The sequence below is a fragment of the Triturus cristatus genome, chromosome 3_1 (genome assembly GCF_964204655.1).
Source record: "Triturus cristatus chromosome 3_1, aTriCri1.1, whole genome shotgun sequence".
NCBI classification, from domain to species: domain Eukaryota; kingdom Metazoa; phylum Chordata; class Amphibia; order Caudata; family Salamandridae; genus Triturus; species Triturus cristatus.
The window spans coordinates 866,384,902-866,410,700 of record NC_140583.1 but is presented as its reverse complement, the minus strand read 5'-3'; the positions used below and the strand labels follow the sequence as shown (position 1 = coordinate 866,410,700).

Genomic DNA, 25,799 nt, shown 5'->3' with positions numbered 1-25,799 from the left:
AATATTGTGTATAATGAATTTAATTTATGAAGTCAGTATGTTTATTGATTATATCGGAGTGTGAACTTCTGATGATATTGAGATCAAAGTCTTTTGTGCGCGGTGCTGGTTATATTGCGTGCGTGCTAAAAAAAAAAACAGACATTCACTGGGAAAAAAACAAGGGTTACAGGGACGTTATAGTTCAGGTCGTAATTTACTCGCACAAAACCATAGAAATTCAGCATTTAAAGTTATACTTGTAGTTAAACTGATCTGAAGAGACTATAACTTGTGCAATGAAGTAACTTAAGGCAACTAGTGATAGTTTCTTAGCATAGGTTTGACTATAATTAGAACTAGAACTGCTGAATTTCTATGGTTTTGTGCGAGTAAATTCATAACCTAACTAGAACGTCCCTGTAACCCACTCCATGCACTGCTGATTACCCCACATATTGCATCAGTTATGACATCTTCTATAACATTGAACAAATCACTGCAACATTTGCTGGAAAATATTGATGAGAAAACACTTCGTATGGGGGTGTGAGCTATAGGTACCCTAGGGCACGAATCTTCCAATGCTTTGTTTTGTTAGCACAGTTACAGTCCACATCTTAATGTTGGGTATCTTAAGTTTTTATAACCGTCCCTCACAGCCTTCACCATAATAAAGATATATGGGGTCTCTTCAGAATCTAGAAGCAAAACATATGTGATAGTGACTGCTACAGCGATAGAAGCCTTCATAGGGCAGCTGTTAATTCCCTATGGAGCTCGTAATTGTCATTTTTTCAAAAGACAACAAATGCATTTTTTAACGTGACTATATTTTTAAATATTGGTTAAAAAGAGTATTAGAGAATCTACCTAGACCTGCAGAAATTATTATAGTGATTGCTAATGATGAAGATGGGTGTGTGGTTTAATAATATTGCAAGTAAGAAACCTTTCCGTCATACATATGTGGATGGCAACCGAAGCACGTGTTTGAGTTTCTTCAATGATTGCCTTTAAAAAGCAGGCTTGCTTAATGAATGACAAAAATGTAGCTTGTACATTAATACAAGTCTTAGGTTGGTAATTTCAAAAAGATTTTTTTTTGCTTTATAAGGTTCAACTTTCTTCATCAAATTCTCTACCCTCATTACCTCCCCCGACTGGAATTGAATCAAGTCTTTCAGGACTTTCTATTGCTTCAAACCCTTGCATGGTTGGAAATGTTCCAAGTACAGGTTTGTGACTTCTGCCAGATTCTTCTCCTTTATTATTTTTTTAAATTGGAAATGAATATAGCAGATATATACAATAGTCAAATTGTAACAAAAGATGACTGAGCTAAATTGATTTTGACCATTTCATCAATATGCATATGTAATGTTTGGTTTCAAAAACAAAGAATTCATCATGCCCATAGGATATAAAAAGTGTTGGCAAAACAAATTCATTATATCCCTATCATACCTAAAGAGCATAACCAGGTGAGAGATCAGATAGGCCCTGTCTAATTAGTTCCCAAATTTTCCTTAATTTGTTATGCTGAGGAAACAATTCATTGATTGCCAGTTCCAGTCCACAGATAAACACAAATTCCTGCCACCAGGCCATAATCTCTGGAGCCTCACTTGTGAGCCAAACTCTAGCAATCGCCAATCTTGCCGTAGTTACGGCAAAGAAGACCACCACAACCTTTTCCCATGGCCCAGTAATACAATACAGTCGTACCTGATGTGTAGCTTTAACAGTCTGATCATCATACCAAATACCCTGTTCCAAAATGGTACGCGGTGAAGATATGAATCATGTCTCGTTGGAAGAAATATGTGAGAAGAATTTTCTTACTTGCTGGCAACAAAATGGACCAAATCTTGGAAGTTGATAAGCCTTACTTATTTATGAAAAGTTGAAAAGGCCCTATTACTATAAAGCTGGCCACGGGTCATTCTGGAGTCACACTAGTTTTTAGGTCTCGCCTACGCAGCACGCATGCGTAGCTTAGAAGACCTTTAGCCGTCGTTCAGCTCTTTTTCGAAGCACATACTCGTGCCTGTGGCGGCATACACCTTGCGGGAGTGCGCAAGGGCGCGCCACAAGCACGAGTATTTGCTTCGAAAAAGAGCAGACCGCGCATGCACACACGCACGCACCACTCCCGGGCTTGATCAGATAAGAGTTTAACGTGTTTTCTCAGGTGCGTTGTAATCCTTACCGGATGTGCTGTCTCTCTCTCTCTCTTAATTGAATTACTTTAAAATGAAATCGATTAATATAAATTAGCAATGACGAGCACAAGCACGAGTGCTTTAAAAGAGCTGCTGCTTGTGCTGTTTTGAAAGATGGGAAATTAAAGGTTTTCAGAACCTGCGGATTCAAGTCTTCACTATAATTGTTTCTTTTATTTGTTCTGCATGTATTTATTTGCATATAATAATGTAGTATCCTCGGAGCATTAGGAATAGCCACACATCGTTAAAATCACTCTCCCACTCACCCTCACTGACTTCCCCCCTCTCACTGACTGACTCTCACTCTCACTGACTGACTCTTACTGACAGACTCTCCCACTCACTCTCACTGACTCTCCAACCTCTCTCACTGACTCTCTCTCACTCATGCTCCCACTAACTGACTCACGCTCCCACTAACTGGCTCGCAAAACTCTCATTCACTTACTCACCCACTCTCACTGACAGACACTCACTGACTGACTCTCCCACTCACTCACTGACTGACTCTCCCACTCACTCTCACTGACCGACTCTCCCACTCACTCTCACTGACTGACTGACTCACCCTCCCTCCCACTCACTCCCAGACTCTCAGTCACAGGACAGACTCTCAGTCACAGGACAGACTCTCAGTCACAGGACAGACTCTCAGTCACAGGACAGACTCTCAGTCACAGGACAGACTCTCAGTCACAGGACAGACTCTGTCACAGGACAGACTCTCAGTCACAGGACAGACTCTCAGTCACAGGACAGACTCTCTGTCACAGGACAGACTCTCTGTCACAGGACAGACTCTCTGTCACAGACTGACCGACTCACTCACCCTCACTGACTCACCCTCACTGACTCACCCTCACTGACTCACCCTCACTGACTCACCCTCACTGACTCACCCTCACTGACTCACCCTCACTGACTCACCCTCACTGACTCACCCTCACTGACTCACCCTCACTGACTCACCCTCACTGACTCACCCTCACTGACTCACCCTCACTGACTCACCCTCACTGACTCACCCTCACTGACTCACCCTCACTGACTCACCCTCACTGACTCACCCTCACTGACTCACCCTCACTGACTCACCCTCTCTCTCACTGACTCACCCTCTCTCACCCTCTCTCTCACTGACTCACCCTCTCTCACCCTCTCTCTCACTGACTCACCCTCTCTCACCCTCTCTCTCACTGACTCACCCTCTCTCACCCTCTCTCTCACTGACTCACCCTCTCTCACCCCCTCTCTCACCCTCTCTCTCACTGATTCACCCTCTCTCTCACTCACTGACTCTCCCTCTCTCTCACTGACTCTCCCTCTCACTGACTCTCCCTCTCTCTGACTCTCACTCTCTCTGACTCCCACTCTCTCTGACTCCCACTCTCTCTGACTCCCACTCTCTCTGACTCCCACTCTCTCTGACTCCCACTCTCTCTGACTCCCACTCTCTCTGACTCCCACTCTCTCTGACTCCCACTCTCTCTGACTCCCACTCTCTCTGACTCCCACTCTCTCTGACTCCCACTCTCTCTGACTCCCACTCTCTCTGACTCCCACTCTCTCTGACTCCCACTCTCTCTGACTCCCACTCTCTCTGACGGACTGACTCCCACTCTCTCTGACGGACTGACTCCCACTCTGACGGACTGACTCCCACTCTGACGGACTGACTCCCACTCTGACGGACTGACTCCCACTCTGACGGACTGACTCCCACTCTGACTGACTGACTCCCACTCTGACTGACTCCCACTCTGACTGACTCCCACTCTGACTGACTCCCACTCTGACTGACTCCCACTCTGACTGACTCCCACTCTGACTGACTCCCACTCTGACTGACTCCCACTCTGACTGACTCCCACTCTGACTGACTCCCACTCTGACTGACTCCCACTCTGACTGACTCCCACTCTGACTGACTCCCACTCTGACTGACTCCCACTCTGACTGACTCCCACTCTGACTGACTCCCACTCTGACTGACTCCCACTCTGACTGACTCCCACTCTGACTGACTGACTCCCACTCCCACTCTGACTGACTGACTGACTCCCACTCCCACTCTGACTGACTGACTGACTCCCACTCCCACTCTGACTGACTGACTCCCACTCCCACTCTGACTGACTGACTGACTCCCACTCCCACTCTGACTGACTGACTCCCACTCCCACTCTGACTGACTGACTGACTCCCACTCCCACTCTGACTGACTGACTCCCACTCCCACTCTGACTGACTGACTCCCACTCCCACTCCCACTCTGACTGACTGACTCCCACTCCCACTCCCACTCTGACTGACTGACTCCCACTCCCACTCCCACTCTGACTGACTGACTCCCACTCTGACTGACTGACTCCCACTCTGACTGACTGACTCCCACTCCCACTCTGACTGACTGACTCCCACTCCCACTCTGACTGACTGACTCCCACTCCCACTCTGACTGACTGACTCCCACTCCCACTCTGACTGACTGACTCCCACTCCGACTGACTGACTCCCACTCTCACTCTGACTGACTGACTCCCACTCCCACTCTGACTGACTGACTCCCACTCTGACTGACTGACTCCCACTCCCACTCTGACTGACTGACTCCCACTCCCACTCTGACTGACTGACTCCCACTCCCACTCTGACTGACTGACTCCCACTCCCACTCTGACTGACTCCCACTCCCACTCTGACTGACTCCCACTCTGACTGACTGACTCCCACTCTGACTGACTGACTCCCACTCCCACTCTGACTGATTGACTGACTCCCACTCCCACTCTGACGGACTCCCACTCCCACTCTGACGGACTGACTCCCACTCCCACTCTGACGGACTGACTCCCACTCCCACTCTGACTGACTCCCACTCTGACTGACTCCCACTCTGACTGACTCCCACTCTGACTGACTCCCACTCTGACTGACTCCCACTCTGACTGACTCCCACTCTGACTGACTCCCACTCCCACTCTGACTGACTGACTCCCACTCCCACTCCCACTCTGACTGACTGACTCCCACTCCCACTCTGACTGACTGACTCCCACTCCCACTCCCACTCTGACTGACTGACTGACTCCCACTCCCACTCTGACTGACTCCCACTCCCACTCTGACTGACTCCCACTCCCACTCTGACTGACTCCCACTCCCACTCTGACTGACTGACTGACTGACTCCCACTCCCACTCTGACGGACTCCCACTCCCACTCTGACGGACTGACTCCCACTCCCACTCTGACGGACTGACTCCCACTCCCACTCTGACGGACTGACTCCCACTCCCACTCTGACGGACTGACTCCCACTCCCACTCTGACGGACTGACTCCCACTCTGACGGACTGACTCCCACTCCCACTCTGACTGACTCCCACTCCCACTCTGACTGACTCCCACTCCGACTGACTCCCACTCTGACTGACTCCCACTCTGACTGACTCCCACTCTGACTGACTCCCACTCTGACTGACTCCCACTCTGACTGACTCCCACTCTGACTGACTCCCACTCTGACTGACTCCCACTCTGACTGACTCCCACTCTGACTGACTCCCACTCTGACTGACTCCCACTCTGACTGACTCCCACTCTGACTGACTCCCACTCTGACTGACTCCCACTCCCACTCTGACTGACTGACTCCCACTCCCACTCTGACTGACTGACTCCCACTCCCACTCTGACTGACTGACTCCCACTCCCACTCTGACTGACTGACTCCCACTCTGACTGACTGACTCCCACTCCCACTCTGACTGACTGACTGACTCCCACTCTGACTGACTGACTGACTCCCACTCCCACTCTGACTGACTGACTGACTCCCACTCCCACTCTGACTGACTGACTGACTCCCACTCCCACTCTGACTGACTGACTGACTCCCACTCCCACTCTGACTGACTGACTCCCACTCCCACTCCCACTCTGACTGACTGACTCCCACTCCCACTCTGACTGACTGACTGACTCCCACTCCCACTCTGACTGACTGACTCCCACTCTGACTGACTGACTGACTCCCACTCCCACTCTGACTGACTGACTCCCACTCCCACTCTGACTGACTGACTCCCACTCCCACTCTGACTGACTCCCACTCCCACTCTGACTCCCACTCCCACTCTGACTGACTCCCACTCCCACTCTGACTGACTGACTCCCACTCTGACTGACTGACTCCCACTCTGACTGACTGACTCCCACTCCCACTCTGACTGACTGACTGACTCCCACTCTGACTGACTGACTGACTCCCACTCTGACTGACTGACTGACTCCCACTCTGACTGACTGACTGACTCCCACTCTGACTGACTGACTCCCACTCCTACTCTGACTGACTGACTCCCACTCCCACTCTGACTGACTGACTCCCACTCCCACTCTGACTGACTCCCACTCCCACTCCCACTCTGATTGACTGACTCCCACTCCCACTCTGATTGACTGACTCCCACTCCCACTCTGACTGACTCCCACTCCCACTCTGACTGACTCCCACTCTGACTGACTCCCACTCCCACTCTGACTGACTGACTGACTCCCACTCCGACTGACTGACTGACTCCCACTCCCACTCTGACTGACTGACTGACTCCCACTCCCACTCTGACTGACTGACTCCCACTCTGACTGACTGACTCCCACTCTGACTGACTGACTCCTACTCCCACTCTGACTGACTGACTCCCACTCCCACTCTGACTGACTGACTCCCACTCCCACTCTGACTGACTGACTCCCACTCCCACTCTGACTGACTGACTCCCACTCTGACTGACTGACTCCCACTCCCACTCTGACTGACTGACTCCCACTCCCACTCTGACTGACTGACTCCCACTCCCACTCTGACTGACTGACTCCCACTCCCACTCTGACTGACTGACTCTCACTCCCACTCCCACTCTGACTGACTGACTGACTCCCACTCTGACTGACTCCCACTCCCACTCTGACTGACTCCCACTCCCACTCTGACTGACTCCCACTCCCACTCTGACTGACTGACTCCCACTCTGACTGACTGACTCCCACTCCCACTCCGACTCCCACTCCCACTCTGACTGACTGACTGACTCCCACTCTGACGGACTCCCACTCCCACTCTGACGGACTCCCACTTGACGGACTCCCACTCTGACGGACTCCCACTCTGACGGACTCCCACTCTGACGGACTCCCACTCTGACGGACTCCCACTCTGACGGACTCCCACTCTGACGGACTCCCACTCTGACGGACTCCCACTCTGACGGACTCCCACTCTGACGGACTCCCACTCTGACGGACTCCCACTCTGACGGACTCCCACTCTGACGGACTCCCACTCTGACGGACTCCCACTCTGACGGACTCCCACTCTGACGGACTCCCACTCTGACGGACTCCCACTCTGACTGACTCCCACTCTGACTGACTCCCACTCTGACTGACTCCCACTCTGACTGACTCCCACTCTGACTGACTCCCACTCTGACTGACTCCCACTCTGACTGACTCCCACTCTGACTGACTCCCACTCTGACTGACTGACTCCCACTCTGACTGACTGACTCCCACTCTGACTGACTGACTCCCACTCTGACTGACTGACTCCCACTCCCACTCTGACTGACTGACTCCCACTCCCACACTGACTGACTGACTCCCACTCTGACTGACTGACTCCCACTCCCACTCTGACTGACTGACTCCCACTCTGACTGACTGACTGACTCCCACTCTGACTGACTGACTGACTCCCACTCTGACTGACTGACTCCCACTCTGACTGACTGACTCCCATTCCCACTCCCACTCTGACTGACTCCCACTCCCACTCTGACTGACTGACTCCCACTCCCACTCTGACTGACTGACTCCCATTCCCACTCCCTGACTGACTGACTCCCACTCCCACTCTGACTGACTCCCACTCCCACTCTGACTGACTGACTCCCACTCTGACTGACTGACTCCCACTCCCACTCTGACTGACTCCCACTCCCACTCTGACTGACTGACTCCCACTCTGACTGACTGACTCCCACTCCCACTCTGACTGACTGACTCCCACTCCCACTCTGACTGACTGACTGACTCCCACTCCCACTGACTGACTCCCACTCTGACTGACTGACTCCCACTCCCACTCTGACTGACTGACTGACTGACTCCCACTCCCACTCCCACTCTGACTGACTGACTCCCACTCTCACTCTGACTGACTGACTCCCACTCCCACTCTGATTGACTGACTCCCACTCTGACTGACTGACTCCCACTCTGACTGACTGACTCCCACTCCCACTCCCACTCTGACTGACTGACTCCCACTCCCACTCTGACTGACTGACTCCCACTCTGACTGACTGACTCCCACTCCCACTCCCACTCTGACTGACTGACTCCCACTCTGACTGACTCCCACTCCCACTCTGACTGACTCCCACTCCCACTCTGACTGACTGACTGACTGACTCCCACTCCCACTCTGACTGACTGACTCCCACTCCCACTCTGACTGACTGACTGACTCCCACTCCCACTGACTGACTCCCACTCTGACTGACTGACTGACTGACTCCCACTCCCACTCTGACTGACTGACTGACTCCCACTCCCACTCTGACTGACTGACTCCCACTCCCACTCTGACTGACTGACTCCCACTCTGACTGACTGACTCCCACTCCCACTCTGACTGACTCCCACTCCCACTCTGACTGACTGACTCCCACTCCCACTCTGACTGACTGACTCCCACTCTCACTCTGACTGACTGACTCCCACTCCCACTCTGACTGACTCCCACTCCCACTCTGACTGACTCCCACTCTGACTGACTGACTCCCACTCCCACTCTGACTGACTGACTCCCACTCCCACTCTGACGGACTCCCACTCCCACTCTGACGGACTCCCACTCCCACTCTGACGGACTCCCACTCCCACTCTGACTGACTGACTCCCACTCCCACTCTGACGGACTCCCACTCCCACTCTGACGGACTCCCACTCCCACTCTGACGGACTCCCACTCCCACTCTGACGGACTCCCACTCCCACTCTGACGGACTGACTCCCACTCCCACTCTGACTGACTGACTCCCACTCCCACTCCCACACTGACTGACTGACTCCCACTCCCACTCCCACTCTGACTGACTCCCACTCCCACTCTGACTGACTCCCACTCTGACTGACTGACTCCCACTCTGACTGACTGACTCCCACTCCCACTCTGACTGACTCCCACTCCCACTCTGACTGACTGACTCCCACTCCTACTCTGACTGACTGACTCCCACTCCCACTCTGACTGACTGACTGACTGACTCCCACTCCCACTCTGACTGACTGACTGACTCCCACTCCCACTCTGACTGACTGACTGACTCCCACTCTGACTGACTAACTGACTGACTGACTCCCACTCTGACTGACTGACTGACTGACTCCCACTCCCACTCTGACTGACTGACTCCCACTCCCACTCCCACTCTGACTGACTGACTCCCACTCCCACTCTGACTGACTGACTCCCACTCTGACTGACTGACTCCCACTCCCACTCTGACTGACTCCCACTCTGACTGACTGACTCCCACTCCCACTCCCACTCTGACTGACTGACTCCCACTCCCACTCTGACTGACTGACTCCCACTCTGACTGACTGACTCCCACTCCCACTCCCACTCCGACTGACTGACTCCCACTCTGACTGACTGACTCCCACTCTGACTGACTGACTCCCACTCTGACTGACTGACTCCCACTCTGACTGACTGACTGACTCCCACTCTGACTGACTGACTGACTCCCACTCTGACTGACTGACTCCCACTCTGACTGACTGACTCCCACTCTGACTGACTGACTCCCACTCCCACTCTGACTGACTGACTGACTGACTCCCACTCCCACTCCCACTCTGACTGACTGACTCCCACTCCCACTCCCACTCTGACTGACTGACTCCCACTCTCACTCTGACTGACTGACTCCCACTCCCACTCTGATTGACTGACTCCCACTCTGACTGACTGACTCCCACTCTGACTGACTGACTCCCACTCCCACTCCCACTCTGACTGACTGACTCCCACTCCCACTCTGACTGACTGACTCCCACTCTGACTGACTGACTCCCACTCCCACTCCCACTCTGACTGACTGACTCCCACTCTGACTGACTCCCACTCCCACTCTGACTGACTCCCACTCCCACTCTGACTGACTCCCACTCCCACTCTGACTGACTGACTCCCACTCTGACTGACTGACTCCCACTCCCACTCTGACTGACTGACTCCCACTCCCACTCTGACTGACTGACTCCCACTCCCACACTGACTGACTGACTCCCACTCCCACTCTGACTGACTCCCACTCCCACTCTGACTGACTGACTCCCACTCTGACTGACTGACTCCCACTCTGACTGACTGACTCCCACTCCCACTCTGACTGACTGACTCCCACTCCCACTCTGACTGACTGACTCCCACTCCCACTCTGACTGACTGACTGACTCCCACTCCCACTCTGACTGACTGACTGACTCCCACTCCCACTGACTGACTCCCACTCTGACTGACTGACTGACTGACTGACTCCCACTCCCACTCTGACTGACTGACTGACTGACTGACTCCCACTCCCACTCTGACTGACTGACTGACTCCCACTCCCACTCCCACTCTGACTGACTGACTCCCACTCCCACTCTGACTGACTGACTCCCACTCTGACTGACTGACTCCCACTCCCACTCTGACTGACTGACTCCCACTCCCACTCCCACTCTGACTGACTCCCACTCCCACTCTGACTGATTGACTCCCACTCTGACTGACTGACTCCCACTCCCACTCTGACTGACTCCCACTCCCACTCCCACTCTGACTGACTCCCACTCCCACTCTGACTGACTGACTCCCACTCTGACTGACTGACTCCCACTCTGACTGACTGACTGACTCCCACTCTGACTGACTGACTCCCACTCTGACTGACTGACTCCCACTCCCACTCTGACTGACTGACTGACTCCCACTCTGACTGACTGACTGACTCCCACTCTGACTGACTGACTGACTGACTCCCACTCTGACTGACTGACTGACTCCCACTCCCACTCTGACTGACTGACTGACTCCCACTCTGACTGACTGACTGACTGATTGACTCCCACTCTGACTGACTGACTGACTCCCACTCCCACTCTGACTGACTGACTCCCACTCTGACTGACTGACTCCCACTCTGACTGACTGATTCCCACTCTGACTGACTGATTCCCACTCTGACTGACTGACTCCCACTCTGACTGACTGACTCCCACTCTGACTGACTGACTCCCACTCTGACTGACTGACTCCCACTCTGACTGACTGACTCCCACTCTGACTGACTGACTGACTCCCACTCTGACTGACTGACTGACTCCCACTCTGACTGACTGACTCCCACTCTGACTGACTGACTCCCACTCCCACTCTGACTGACTGACTCCCACTCTGACTGACTGACTCCCACTCCCACTCCCACTCTGACTGACTGACTGACTCCCACTCCCACTCTGACTGACTGACTCCCACTCCCACTCTGACTGACTGACTCCCACTCCCACTCCCACTCTGATTGACTGACTCCCACTCCCACTCTGACTGACTCCCACTCCCACTCTGACTGACTGACTGACTCCCACTCTGACTGACTGACTGACTCCCACTCCCACTCTGACTGACTGACTCCCACTCTGACTGACTGACTCCCACTCTGACTGACTGACTCCCACTCTGACTGACTGACTCCCACTCTGACTGACTGACTCCCACTCTGACTGACTGACTCCCACTCTGACTGACTGACTCCCACTCTGACTGACTGACTCCCACTCTGACTGACTGACTGACTCCCACTCTGACTGACTGACTGACTCCCACTCTGACTGACTGACTGACTCCCACTCTGACTGACTGACTCCCACTCCCACTCTGACTGACTGACTCCCACTCTGACTGACTGACTCCCACTCCCACTCTGACTGACTGACTGACTCCCACTCCCACACTGACTGACTGACTCCCACTCCCACTCTGACTGACTCCCACTCCCACTCTGACTGACTCCCACTCCCACTCTGACTGACTGACTCCCACTCTGACTGACTGACTCCCACTCCCACTCTGACTGACTGACTCCCACTCCCACTCTGACTGACTGACTGACTCCCACTCTGACTGACTGACTGACTCCCACTCCCACTCTGACTGACTGACTGACTCCCACTCTGACTGACTGACTGACTGACTGACTCCCACTCTGACTGACTGACTGACTGACTGACTCCCACTCCCACTCTGACTGACTGACTCCCACTCCCACTCCCACTCTGACTGACTGACTCCCACTCCCACTCTGACTGACTGACTCCCACTCTGACTGACTGACTCCCACTCCCACTCTGACTGACTCCCACTCTGACTGACTGACTCCCACTCTGACTGACTGACTCCCACTCTGACTGACTGACTCCCACTCTGACTGACTGACTCCCACTCTGACTGACTGACTCCCACTCTGACTGACTGACTGACTGACTGACTCCCACTCTGACTGACTGACTCCCACTCCCACTCTGACTGACTGACTCCCACTCTGACTGACTGACTCCCACTCCCACTCTGACTGACTGACTGACTCCCACTCCCACTCTGACTGACTGACTCCCACTCTCACTCTGACTGACTGACTCCCACTCCCACTCTGACTGACTGACTCCCACTCCCTCCCACTCCCACTCTGACTGACTGATTGACTCCCACTCTGACTGACTGACTCCCACTCTGACTGACTGACTCCCACTCCCACTCTGACTGACTGACTCCCACTCCCACTCTGACTGACTGACTCCCACTCCCACTCCCACTCTGATTGACTGACTCCCACTCTGACTGACTGACTCCCACTCTGACTGACTGACTCCCACTCTGACTGACTGACTCCCACTCCCACTCCCACTCTGACTGACTGACTCCCACTCCCACTCTGACTGACTGACTCCCACTCTGACTGACTGACTCCCACTCCCACTCCCACTCTGACTGACTCCCACTCCCACTCTGACTGACTCCCACTCCCACTCTGACTGACTCCCACTCCCACTCTGACTGACTGACTCCCACACTGACTGACTCCCACTCCCACTCTGACTGACTGACTCCCACTCCCACTCTGACTGACTGACTCCCACTCTGACTGACTGACTCCCACTCCCACTCTGACTGACTAACTCCCACTCCCACTCTGACTGACTGACTCCCACTCCCACTCTGACTGACTCCCACTCCCACTCTGACTGACTGACTCCCACTCCCACTCTGACTGACTCCCACTCCCACTCCCACACTGACTGACTGACTCCCACTCCCACTCTGAATGACTCCCACTCCCACTCTGACTGACTGACTCCCACTCTGACTGACTGACTCCCACTCCCACTCTGACTGACTGACTGACTCCCACTCCCACTGACTGACTCCCACTCTGACTGACTGACTGACTCCCACTCCCACTCTGACTGACTGACTCCCACTCCCACTCTGACTGACTGACTCCCACTCTGACTGACTGACTCCCACTCCCACTCTGACTGACTGACTCCCACTCCCACTCTGACTGACTGACTCCCACTCTGACTGACTGACTGACTCCCACTCCCACTCTGACTGACTGACTGACTCCCACTCCCACTCTGACTGACTGACTGACTCCCACTCTGACTGACTGACTGACTGACTGACTCCCACTCTGACTGACTGACTGACTGACTGACTCCCACTCTGACTGACTGACTGACTCCCACTCCCACTCTGACTGACTGACTCCCACTCCCACTCTGACTGACTGACTCCCACTCCCACTCTGACTGACTGACTCCCACTCTGACTGACTGACTCCCACTCTGACTGACTGACTCCCACTCTGACTGACTGACTCCCACTCTGACTGACTGACTCCCACTCCCACTCTGACTGACTGACTCCCACTCTGACTGACTGACTCCCACTCCCACTCTGACTGACTGACTGACTCCCACTCCGACTGACTGACTCCCACTCCCACTCTGACTGACTGACTCCCATTCCCACTCCCACTCTGATTGACTGACTCCCACTCCCACTCTGACTGACTCCCACTCTGACTGACTCCCACTGACTGACTGACTGACTGACTCCCACTCTGACTGACTGACTGACTGACTGACTCCCACTGACTGACTGACTGACTGACTCCCACTCCCACTCTGACTGACTGACTCCCACTCCCACTCTGACTGACTGACTCCCACTCTGACTGACTGACTCCCACTCTGACTGACTGACTCCCACTCTGACTGACTGACTCCCACTCCCACTCTGACTGACTGACTCCCACTCTGACTGACTGACTCCCACTCCCACTCCCACTCTGACTGACTGACTGACTCCCACTCCGACTGACTGACTCCCACTCCCACTCTGACTGACTGACTCCCATTCCCACTCCCACTCTGATTGACTGACTCCCACTCCCACTCTGACTGACTCCCACTCCCACTCTGACTGACTCCCACTCCCACTCTGACTGACTGACTGACTGACTCCCACTCTGACTGACTGACTGACTCCCACTCCCACTGACTGACTCCCACTCCCACTGACTGACTCCCACTCCCACTGACTGACTCCCACTCTGACTGACTGACTCCCACTCTGACTGACTGACTGACTCCCACTCCCACTGACTGACTCCCACTCTGACTGACTCCCACTCTGACTGACTGACTCCCACTCTGACTGACTGACTCCCACTCTGATTGACTGACTGACTCCCACTCTGATTGACTGACTGACTCCCACTCTGACTGACTGACTCCCACTCCCACTCTGACTGACTGACTCCCACTCTGACTGACTGACTCCCACTCCCACTCTGACTGACTGACTCCCACTCCCACTCTGACTGACTCCCACTCCCACTCTGACTGACTGACTCCCACTCCCACTCTGACTGACTGACTGACTCCCACTCCCACTCTGACTGACTCCCACTCCCACTCTGACTGACTGACTCCCACTCCGACTGACTCCCACTCCCACTCTGACTGACTGACTCCCACTCCCACTCCCACTCTGATTGACTGACTCCCACTCCCACTCTGACTGACTCCCACTCCCACTCTGACTGACTCCCACTCCCACTCTGACTGACTGACTCCCACTCTGACTGACTGACTCCCACTCTGACTGACTGACTCCCACTCTGACTGACTGACTGACTCCCACTCTGACTGACTGACTCCCACTCCTACTCTGACTGACTGACTCCCACTCTGACTGACTGACTCCCACTCTGACTGACTGACTGACTCCCACTCCCACTCTGATTGACTGACTCCCACTCCGATTGACTGACTCCCACTCTGACTGACTGACTCCCACTCTGACTGACTGACTCCCATTCCCACTCCCACTCTGACTGACTGACTCCCACTCCCACTCTGACTGACTGACTCCCACTCCCACTCCCACTCTGACTGACTGACTCCCACTCCCACTCTGACTGACTGACTCCCACTCTCACTCTGACTGACTGACTCCCACTCTGACTGACTGACTCCCACTCTGACTGACTGACTCCCACTCTGACTGACTGACTCCCACTCCCACTCTGACTGACTGACTCCCACTCCCACTCTGACTGACTGACTCCCACTCCCACACTGACTGACTGACTCCCACTCCCACTCTGACTGACTCCCACTCCGACTGACTCCCACTCCCACTCTGACTGACTGACTCCCACTCTGACTGACTGACTCCCACTCCCACTCTGACTGACTGACTCCCACTCCCACTCTGACTGACTGACTCCCACTCCCACTCTGACTGACTGATTCCCACTCCCACTCTGACTGACTGACTCCCACTCCCACTCTGACTGACTGACTGACTCCCACTCCCACTGACTGACTCCCACTCCCACTCTGACTGACTGACTCCCACTCCCACTCTGACTGACTGACTCCCACTCTGACTGACTGACTCCCACTCCCACTCTGACTGACTAACTCCCACTCCCACTCTGACTGACTGACTCCCACTCTGACTGACTGACTCCCACTCCCACTCTGACTGACTGACTCCCACTCCCACTCTGACTGACTGACTCCCACTCCCACTCTGACTGACTGACTCCCACTCCCACTCTGACTGACTGACTGACTGACTCCCACTCTGACTGACTGACTGACTGACTCCCACTCCCACTCTGACTGACTGACTGACTCCCACTCCCACTCTGACTGACTGACTGACTGACTCCCACTCTGACTGACTGACTGACTGACTCCCACTCCCACTCTGACTGACTGACTCCCACTCCCACTCCCATTCTGACTGACTGACTCCCACTCCCACTCTGACTGACTCCCACTCTGACTGACTGACTCCCACTCTGACTGACTGACTCCCACTCTGACTGACTGACTCCCACTCTGACTGACTGACTCCCACTCTGACTGACTGACTCCCACTCTGACGGACTGACTCCCACTCTGACGGACTGACTCCCACTCTGACGGACTGACTCCCACTCTGACGGACTGACTCCCACTCTGACGGACTGACTCCCACTCTGACTGACTGACTCCCACTCTGACCCACTCTGACTGACTGACTCCCACTCTGACTGACTGACTCCCACTCTGACTGACTGACTCCCACTCTGACTGACTGACTCCCACTCTGACTGACTGACTCCCACTCTGACTGACTGACTCCCACTCTGACTGACTGACTGACTCCCACTCTGACTGACTGACTCCCACTCTGACTGACTGACTGACTCCCACTCCCACTCTGACTGACTGACTGACTCCCACTCCCACTCTGACTGACTGACTCCCACTCCCACTCTGACTGACTGACTGACTGACTGACTCCCACTCCCACTCCGACTGACTCCCACTCCCACTCTGACTGACTGACTCCCACTCCCACTCCCACTCTGATTGACTGACTCCCACTCCCACTCTGACTGACTCCCACTCCCACTCTGACTGACTCCCACTCCCACTCTGACTGACTGACTCCCACTCTGACTGACTGACTCCCACTCTGACTGACTGACTCCCACTCTGACTGACTGACTGACTCCCACTCTGACTGACTGACTCCCACTCTGACTGACTGACTCCCACTCTGACTGACTGACTCCCACTCCCACTCTGACTGACTGACTGACTCCCACTCCCACTCTGACTGACTGACTCCCACTCCCACTCTGACTGACTGACTGACTGACTGACTCCCACTCCCACTCCGACTGACTCCCACTCCCACTCCCACTCTGATTGACTGACTCCCACTCTGACTGACTCCCACTCCCACTCTGACTGACTCCCACTCCCACTCTGACTGACTCCCACTCCCACTCTGACTGACTGACTCCCACTCTGACTGACTGACTCCCACTCCCACTCTGACTGACTGACTGACTCCCACTCCCACTCTGACTGACTGACTCCCACTCCCACTCTGACTGACTGACTCCCACTCCCACTCTGACTAACTGACTCCCACTCCCACTCTGACTGACTGACTGACTCCCACTCTGACTGACTGACTCCCACTCTGACTGACTGACTCCCACTCTGACTGACTGACTCCCACTCTGACTGACTGACTGACTCCCACTCTGACTGACTGACTCCCACTCCCACTCTGACTGACTGACTGACTCCCACTCCCACTCTGACTGACTGACTCCCACTCTGACTGACTGACTCCCACTCTGACTGACTGACTCCCACTCCCACTCCCACTCTGACTGACTGACTCCCACTCCCACTCCCACTCTGACTGACTGACTCCCACTCCCACTCTGACTGACTGACTCCCACTCTGACTGACTGACTCCCACTCCCACTCTGACTGACTGACTCCCACTCCCACTCTGACTGACTCCCACTCCCACTCTGACTGACTGACTCCCACTCCCACTCTGACTGACTGACTGACTCCCACTCCCACTCTGACTGACTGACTCCCACTCCCACTCTGACTGACTGACTCCCACTCTGACTGACTGACTCCCACTCCCACTCTGACTGACTGACTCCCACTCCCACTCTGACTGACTGATTCCCACTCTGACTGACTGACTCCCACTCCCACTCTGACTGACTGACTGACTCCCACTCCCACTCTGACTGACTGACTCCCACTCTGACTGACTGACTCCCACTCTGACTGACTGACTCCCACTCCCACTCTGACTGACTGACTCCCACTCCCACTCCCACTCTGACTGACTGACTCCCACTCCCACTCTGACTGACTGACTCCCACTCTGACTGACTGACTCCCACTCCCACTCTGACTGACTGACTCCCACTCTGACTGACTGACTCCCACTCCCACTGACTAACTCCCACTCCCACTCTGACTGACTGACTCCCACTCTGACTGACTGACTCCCACTCCCACTCTGACTGACTGACTCCCACTCCCACTCTGACTGACTGACTCCCACTCCCACTCTGACTGACTGACTCCCACTCCCACTCCCACACTGACTGACTGACTCCCACTCCCACTCCCACTCTGACTGACTCCCACTCCCACTCTGACTGACTGACTCCCACTCTGACTGACTGACTCCCACTCCCACTCTGACTGACTGACTCCCACTCCCACTCTGACTGATTGACTCCCACTCTGACTGACTGACTGACTCCCACTCCCACTCTGACTGACTGACTGACTCCCACTCTGACTGACTGACTGACTGACTCCCACTCCCACTCTGACTGACTGACTCCCACTCTGACTGACTGACTCCCACTCTGACTGACTGACTCCCACTCTGACTGACTGACTCCCACTCTGACTGACTGACTCCCACTCCCACTCTGACTGACTCCCACTCCCACTCTGACTGACTGACTCCCACTCTGACTGACTGACTCCCACTCTGACTGACTGACTCCCACTCCCACTCTGACTGACTGACTCCCACTCTGACTGACTGACTCTCACTCTGACTGACTGACTCTCACTCTGACTGACTGACTCCCACTCTGACTGACTGACTCCCACTCTGACTGACTGACTCCCACTCCCACTCTGACTGACTGACTGACTCCCACTCTGACTGACTGACTGACTCCCACTCTGACTGACTGACTGACTCCCACTCCCACTCTGACTGACTGACTGACTGACTGACTGACTCCCACTCCCACTCTGACTGACTGACTGACTCCCACTCCCACTGACTGACTGACTCCCACTCCCACTCTGACGGACTGACTCCCACTCTGACGGACTGACTCCCACTCTGACGGACTGACTCCCACTCTGACGGACTGACTCCCACTCTGACGGACTGACTCCCACTCTGACGGACTGACTCCCACTCTGACGGACTGACTCCCACTCTGACGGACTGACTCCCACTCTGACTGACTGACTCCCACTCTGACTGACTGACTCCCACTCTGACTGACTGACTCCCACTCTGACTGACTGACTCCCACTCTGACTGACTGACTCCCACTCTGACTGACTGACTCCCACTCCCACTCTGACTGACTGGCTGACTGACTCCCACTCCCACTCCCACTCTGACTGACTCCCACTCCTACTCCCACTCTGACTGACTCCCACTCCCACTCTGACTGACTGACTCCCACTCTGACTGACTGACTCCCACTCCCACTCTGACTGACTGACTCCCACTCTGACTGACTGACTCCCACTCCCACTCTGACTGACTGACTGACTCCCACTCTGACTGACTGACTGACTCCCACTCTGACTGACTGACTGACTCCCACTCCCACTCTGACTGACTGACTGACTCCCACTCCCACTCTGACTGACTCCCACTCCCACTCCCACTCTGACTGACTGACTCCCACTCCCACTCTGACTGACTGACTCCCACTCCCACTCTGACTGACTGACTCCCACTCCCACTCTGACTGACTCACTCCCACTCCCACTCCCACTCTGACTGACTGACTCCCACTCCCACTCCCACTCTTACTGACTCCCACTCCCACTCTGACTGACTGACTCCCACTCTGACTGACTCCCACTCCCACTCTGACTGACTAACTCCCACTCCCACTCTGACTGACTGACTCCCACTCTGACTGACTGACTCCCACTCCCACTCCCACTCTGACTGACTGACTCCCACTCCCACTCTGACTGACTGACTCCCACTCCCACTCTGACTGACTCCCACTCCCACTCTGACTGACTGACTCCCACTCTGACTGACTGACTCCCACTCCCACTCTGACTGACTGACTCCCACTCTGACTGACTGACTCCCACTCTGACTGACTGACTCCCACTCTGACTGACTGACTCCCACTCTGACTGACTGACTCCCACTCCCACTCTGACTGACTGACTCCCACTCCCACTCTGACTGACTGACTCCCACTCCCACTCTGACTGACTGACTGACTGACTGACTCCCACTCCCACTCTGACTGACTGACTCCCACTCCCACTCTGACTGACTGACTCCCACTCCCACTCTGACTGACTCCCCACTCTGACTCACTCCCACTCCCACTCTGACTGACTCCCACTCCCACTCTGACTGACTCCCACTCCCACTCTGACTGACTGACTCCCACTCCCACTCCCACTCTGACTGACTGACTGACTCCCACTCCCACTCTGACTGACTCCCCTCCCACTCTGACTGACTGACTCCCACTCTGACTGACTGACTCCCACTCCCACTCTGACTGACTGACTCCCACTCCCACTCTGACTGACTCCCACTCTGACTGACTGACTGACTCCCACTCTGACTGACTGACTGACTCCCACTCCCACTCTGACTGACTGACTGACTCCCACTCTGACTGACTGACTGACTGACTCCCACTCTGACTGACTGACTGACTGACTGACTGACTCCCACTCCCACTCTGACTGACTGATTGACTCCCACTCCCACTCTGACTGACTGACTGACTCCCACTCCCACTCTGACTGACTGACTCCCACTCTGACTGACTGACTCCCACTCTGACTGACTGACTCCCACTCTGACTGACTGACTCCCACTCTGACTGACTGACTCCCACTCTGACTGACTGACTCCCACTCTGACTGACTGACTCCCACTCTGACTGACTGACTCCCACTCTGACTGACTGACTCCCACTCTGACTGACTGACTCCCACTCTGACTGACTGACTCCCACTCTGACTGACTGACTGACTCCCACTCTGACTGACTGACTGACTCCCACTCTGACTGACTGACTGTGAGAAGTTGGCCTGGCATATGCTGGTCACTAGTTATAGTGGCCACCTTGCACCAGTCCAATTCGACTCTTATGGTAGATATGTTTAAGACAACCTTTTGAAGAAAGCTATCCTAGTGGTAGCTGTTGAGAGCAGCATTCAGGCTAAGTCTCAGAGAAATGTAAAGCAGCTTGTTTTACCTTCTAATCTCTTGAATTACCAAATGAAAGGACACCACACAGGTATATATATCCAATATATATGTATTTATTTCTAGACACACTCTACTAATCTCTTTATGAGATTAGAAGCCAGGAACACATTCAAATATCAACGTTTCACAATAAGTGAAGCACAAATATGGCTGGGGCCCTAGGGGCGTACCAGACCATATACTAAAAAAGAGGTTTAGAAAAGTCGACTTGCAGAATCACAAGGCCTAGGGCCTGTAGAATTACTGGGGCTTCACTACTGCAGTGAAAGCAGGTAAGTAACAGACCCACGGGAGACGCATGCAGTGTGTGAACACAGCCGCAGGTTCCCTATTGATTACAATGGAGCAAGTCGCGGTTTGAATTGTAAAGTTTTAGGGTACTTCGAGGAAGTCTACAAACAAGCCACTTACAAGGTAAGTAATTCGAGGGCTAACGCACACTAGGGCACCGGAGTGCAAGAGTTACCTCACCCAGGGAAGCCGGGTGCAACGGTGTCTTTTGGTTTCGGGTCGAGTCGCTGTTTTCTATGGAGACCAAAGAAGACTTGCTGCTTGCAGCGATTGAAGAAGTGTCCGGTGGAATCCAAGGGTGGATTCGAGATGCAGATGACCTGAAAATTGAAGGGACAGTGTTCACAGTCACTTGCCAGTGACTGGGGGCCAGGAAGCTGGTTGCCCACGGAAGTCTGGTGATTTCAGGTGATCAAGGGTGTTTTGACTCTTCGCTCACGAGGTCCAGGAAGGATTGACTATGACCAGCAGCTGGATTCGGAGTGTCCCATGATGTCTGCAGCTGACTGCGGTGTCGGCAACCGGATTGGAGCCAACAAGCCTTGGCAACAGCAAGTCTCCTGTAGAATGAAGTCGCTGGTGCAGACCAGCAAGGTCGGAGGGACTCACCCAGCGAGGGTTAGTGAGGGCAGGCCTGGAGCAACCAGGGGAGCCCTTTGAGTCAATAAGAAAGTCTTCGGGGGACCCACAAGCCAACGGGCAAGGGATCGCGAACACGCCTCTTGAGGAAATGCTTCACAGGAGCCCACGGTCACTTGGGACGGGGTAGGCCTCTGATTTTCGCTGCAAAACCTGCTGGAGGCTTGGGCCACAAATGGTCCAAAGCACAAGTTCGTAGAACGTCGTGAAGGGGTTGCACTCGACAATAGTGCACGGTACCTGGGTATTGCTGTTCCTAGTCACTCGTGGGGTCCACTCGCCTCCGCTTTGCTGGGGATTTACAATGGTCGTCGAAGTCGGGAAATCCACTTCCGGGGGTGCAGGGACTTCGAACTCTGGCGGGAGCTGGAAAGTTTGTGACCGTTGGTTAGAGTTTCTGGTGCCTGCCAAGCAGGGGAGTCGCTCCTTGACTCCAAGGGAGATTCTTCTGTCTTCCAAAGGTAGTGGAACGTCGAAGGGCCAGGATTCTTCTTTGCAGAGCGTCGTCCAGAGTTATCTGTGTTGCAATGGCAAAGTTTGCTATCTTATACTGAAGATAGGGGAGGGACTAGCTCTATGACCACTCCTCTGGGAGGGTCAGGGTAGGGGGTGGTTACACCCACTTCCCTTTGTCCAGTTTCACGCCAGAGCAGGGACAGGTAGCCCCTGAACCGGTTTGAGCTGGCATATGCACAGAGGAGCCAACTGCTCCCCCAGTGCAGGACTTCAAAGCACTCTAGAAGTGCACCCACCCAGCTCCAATACACTAAATCCTGTCTGGAAGGTGGTGACACCTCCCTGTGACAGGATGCCTATTGTTGGGCCTCCTCCACTGCGAGTTTGAGTCAGCAGCAGGAGGGCAGCCCAGTGTCTGTGCTGGTGGCATCCATTTTGTGATGCCAGGGCTCTTTCAGATTTCTACCGTGTTACCACAGTAGGCACATGTCGTCCCCTCTGGAAGGGTGGGATCATGCTCCCGCATCATGGACTGATGTGGGGGTATGATTCCAAGTTGTTTGACACCAAACACATGTTTTGATGCAGTCATTCCAAAGTTAGCATTATAATGCACTTAAGAGTATATGGTTTAACCGCATACACAAACAGCCACAGAGAATAGACTCTGCCAGCTGCAGAGGGGCCCTGCTCATGTAGAGGCACCCCCCTCACATTGTAAACCAAGCACCCTGCCCTCCGGATTGATGGGACCTGCCATAGGGGTGGCTGATAGGTTTATATGTGTGTGTATAGTGAGATATAGAAACCTATACCTCAGTGAGGAGTGCTAATACTACCTCACCCAGGCTGCAGTAGCAGGCCTGTGGTGTCAGATTGAGTCTGCTTCCCAGGGGTGGCATAATACATGCTGCAGGCCCTGGTAGACCTGTGAAGTGCCTATGCCCTAGGTACCTAAGGTACCATATACTAGGGGCTCATAAGGTACCACAGTATCCAATCACTAGTGCATCTAATATGCACACCAAGTCGTTTAGAGAGAACAGAGAGACTGGGGCCCTGATTAGCAGGGACCCAGCCAGACTATAGCCAGAAACCATTGTATACATCGTAAAAAAGTAACATAAGTGCAGATCCTACTGTCCTACACTGACTGACTCACACACTCTGGCTGACTCGCTCTCACTGGCTTACTCGCTCTCACTGGCTGACTCGCTCTCACTGGCTGACTCGCTCTCACTGGCTGACTCGCTCTCACTGGCTGACTCGCTCTCACTGGCTGACTCGCTCTCACTGGCTGACTCGCTCTCACTGGCTGACTCGCTCTCACTGGCTGACTCACTCTCACTGGCTGACACTCTCACTGGCTGACTCACTCACTCTCACTGGCTGACTCACTCACTCTCACTGGCTGACTCACTCACTCACTCTCACTGACTGACTCACTCACTCACTCTCACTGACTGACTCACTCACTCACTCTCACTGACTGACTCACTCACTCTCACTGACTCACTCACTCTCACTGACTCACTCACTCACTCACTCTCACTGACTGACTGACTGACTCACTCACTCTCACTGACTGACTCACTCTCACTGACTGACTCACTCTCACTGACTGACTCACTCACTCACTGACTGACTGACTCACTCTCACTGACTGACTCACTCACTCTCACTGACTGACTCACTCACTCTCACTGACTCACTCACTCTCACTGACTCACTCACTCTCACTGACTCCCTCACTCTCACTGACTCCCTCACTCTCACTGACTCCCTCACTCTCACTGACTCCCTCACTCTCACTGACTCCCTCACTCTCACTGACTCCCTCACTCTCACTGACTCCCTCACTCTCACTGACTCCCTCACTCTCACTGACTCCCTCACTCTCACTGACTCCCTCACTCTCACTGACTCCCTCACTCTCACTGACTCCCTCACTCTCACTGACTCCCTCACTCTCACTGACTCCCTCACTCTCACTGACTCACTCACTCTCACTGACTCACTCACTCACTCACTCTCACTGACTGACTCACTCTCACTGGCTGACTCACTCTCACTGGCTGACTCACTCTCACTGGCTGACACTCTCACTGGCTGACACTCTCACTGGCTGACTCACTCACTCTCACTGACTGACTACTCACTCACTCACTCTCACTGACTGACTCACTCTCACTGACTGACTGACTCACTCACTCTCACTGACTGACTCACTCTCACTGACTGACTCACTCTCACTGACTCCCTCACTCTCACTGACTCCCTCACTCTCACTGACTCCCTCACTCTCACTGACTCCCTCACTCTCACTGACTCCCTCACTCTCACTGACTCCCTCACTCTCACTGACTCCCTCACTCTCACTGACTCCCTCACTCTCACTGACTCCCTCACTCTCACTGACTCCCTCACTCTCACTGACTCCCTCACTCTCACTGACTCCCTCACTCTCACTGACTCCCTCACTCTCACTGACTCACTCACTCTCACTGACTCACTCACTCTCACTGACTCACTCACTCTCACTGACTGACTCACTCACTCACTCTCACTGACTCACTCACTCACTCTCACTGACTGACTCACTCACTCACTCTGACTGACTCACTCACTCTCACTGACTGACTCACTCACTCTCACCGAC

The 25,799-nt window shown here is 54.1% G+C and overlaps 1 protein-coding gene across 1 annotated transcript in view; it reads left to right on the top strand.

Moving 5' to 3' along the window:
• The window catches only part of GORASP2 (golgi reassembly stacking protein 2), a 182,634-nt gene that overhangs the window by 75,448 nt on the left and 81,387 nt on the right, over positions 1-25,799 (top strand). The window contains exon 7 of the mRNA XM_085645324.1: positions 1,097-1,217. Within this exon, the coding sequence (XP_085501450.1) occupies positions 1,097-1,217 (121 nt within the window). The remainder of the gene's footprint in view (positions 1-1,096; positions 1,218-25,799) is intronic.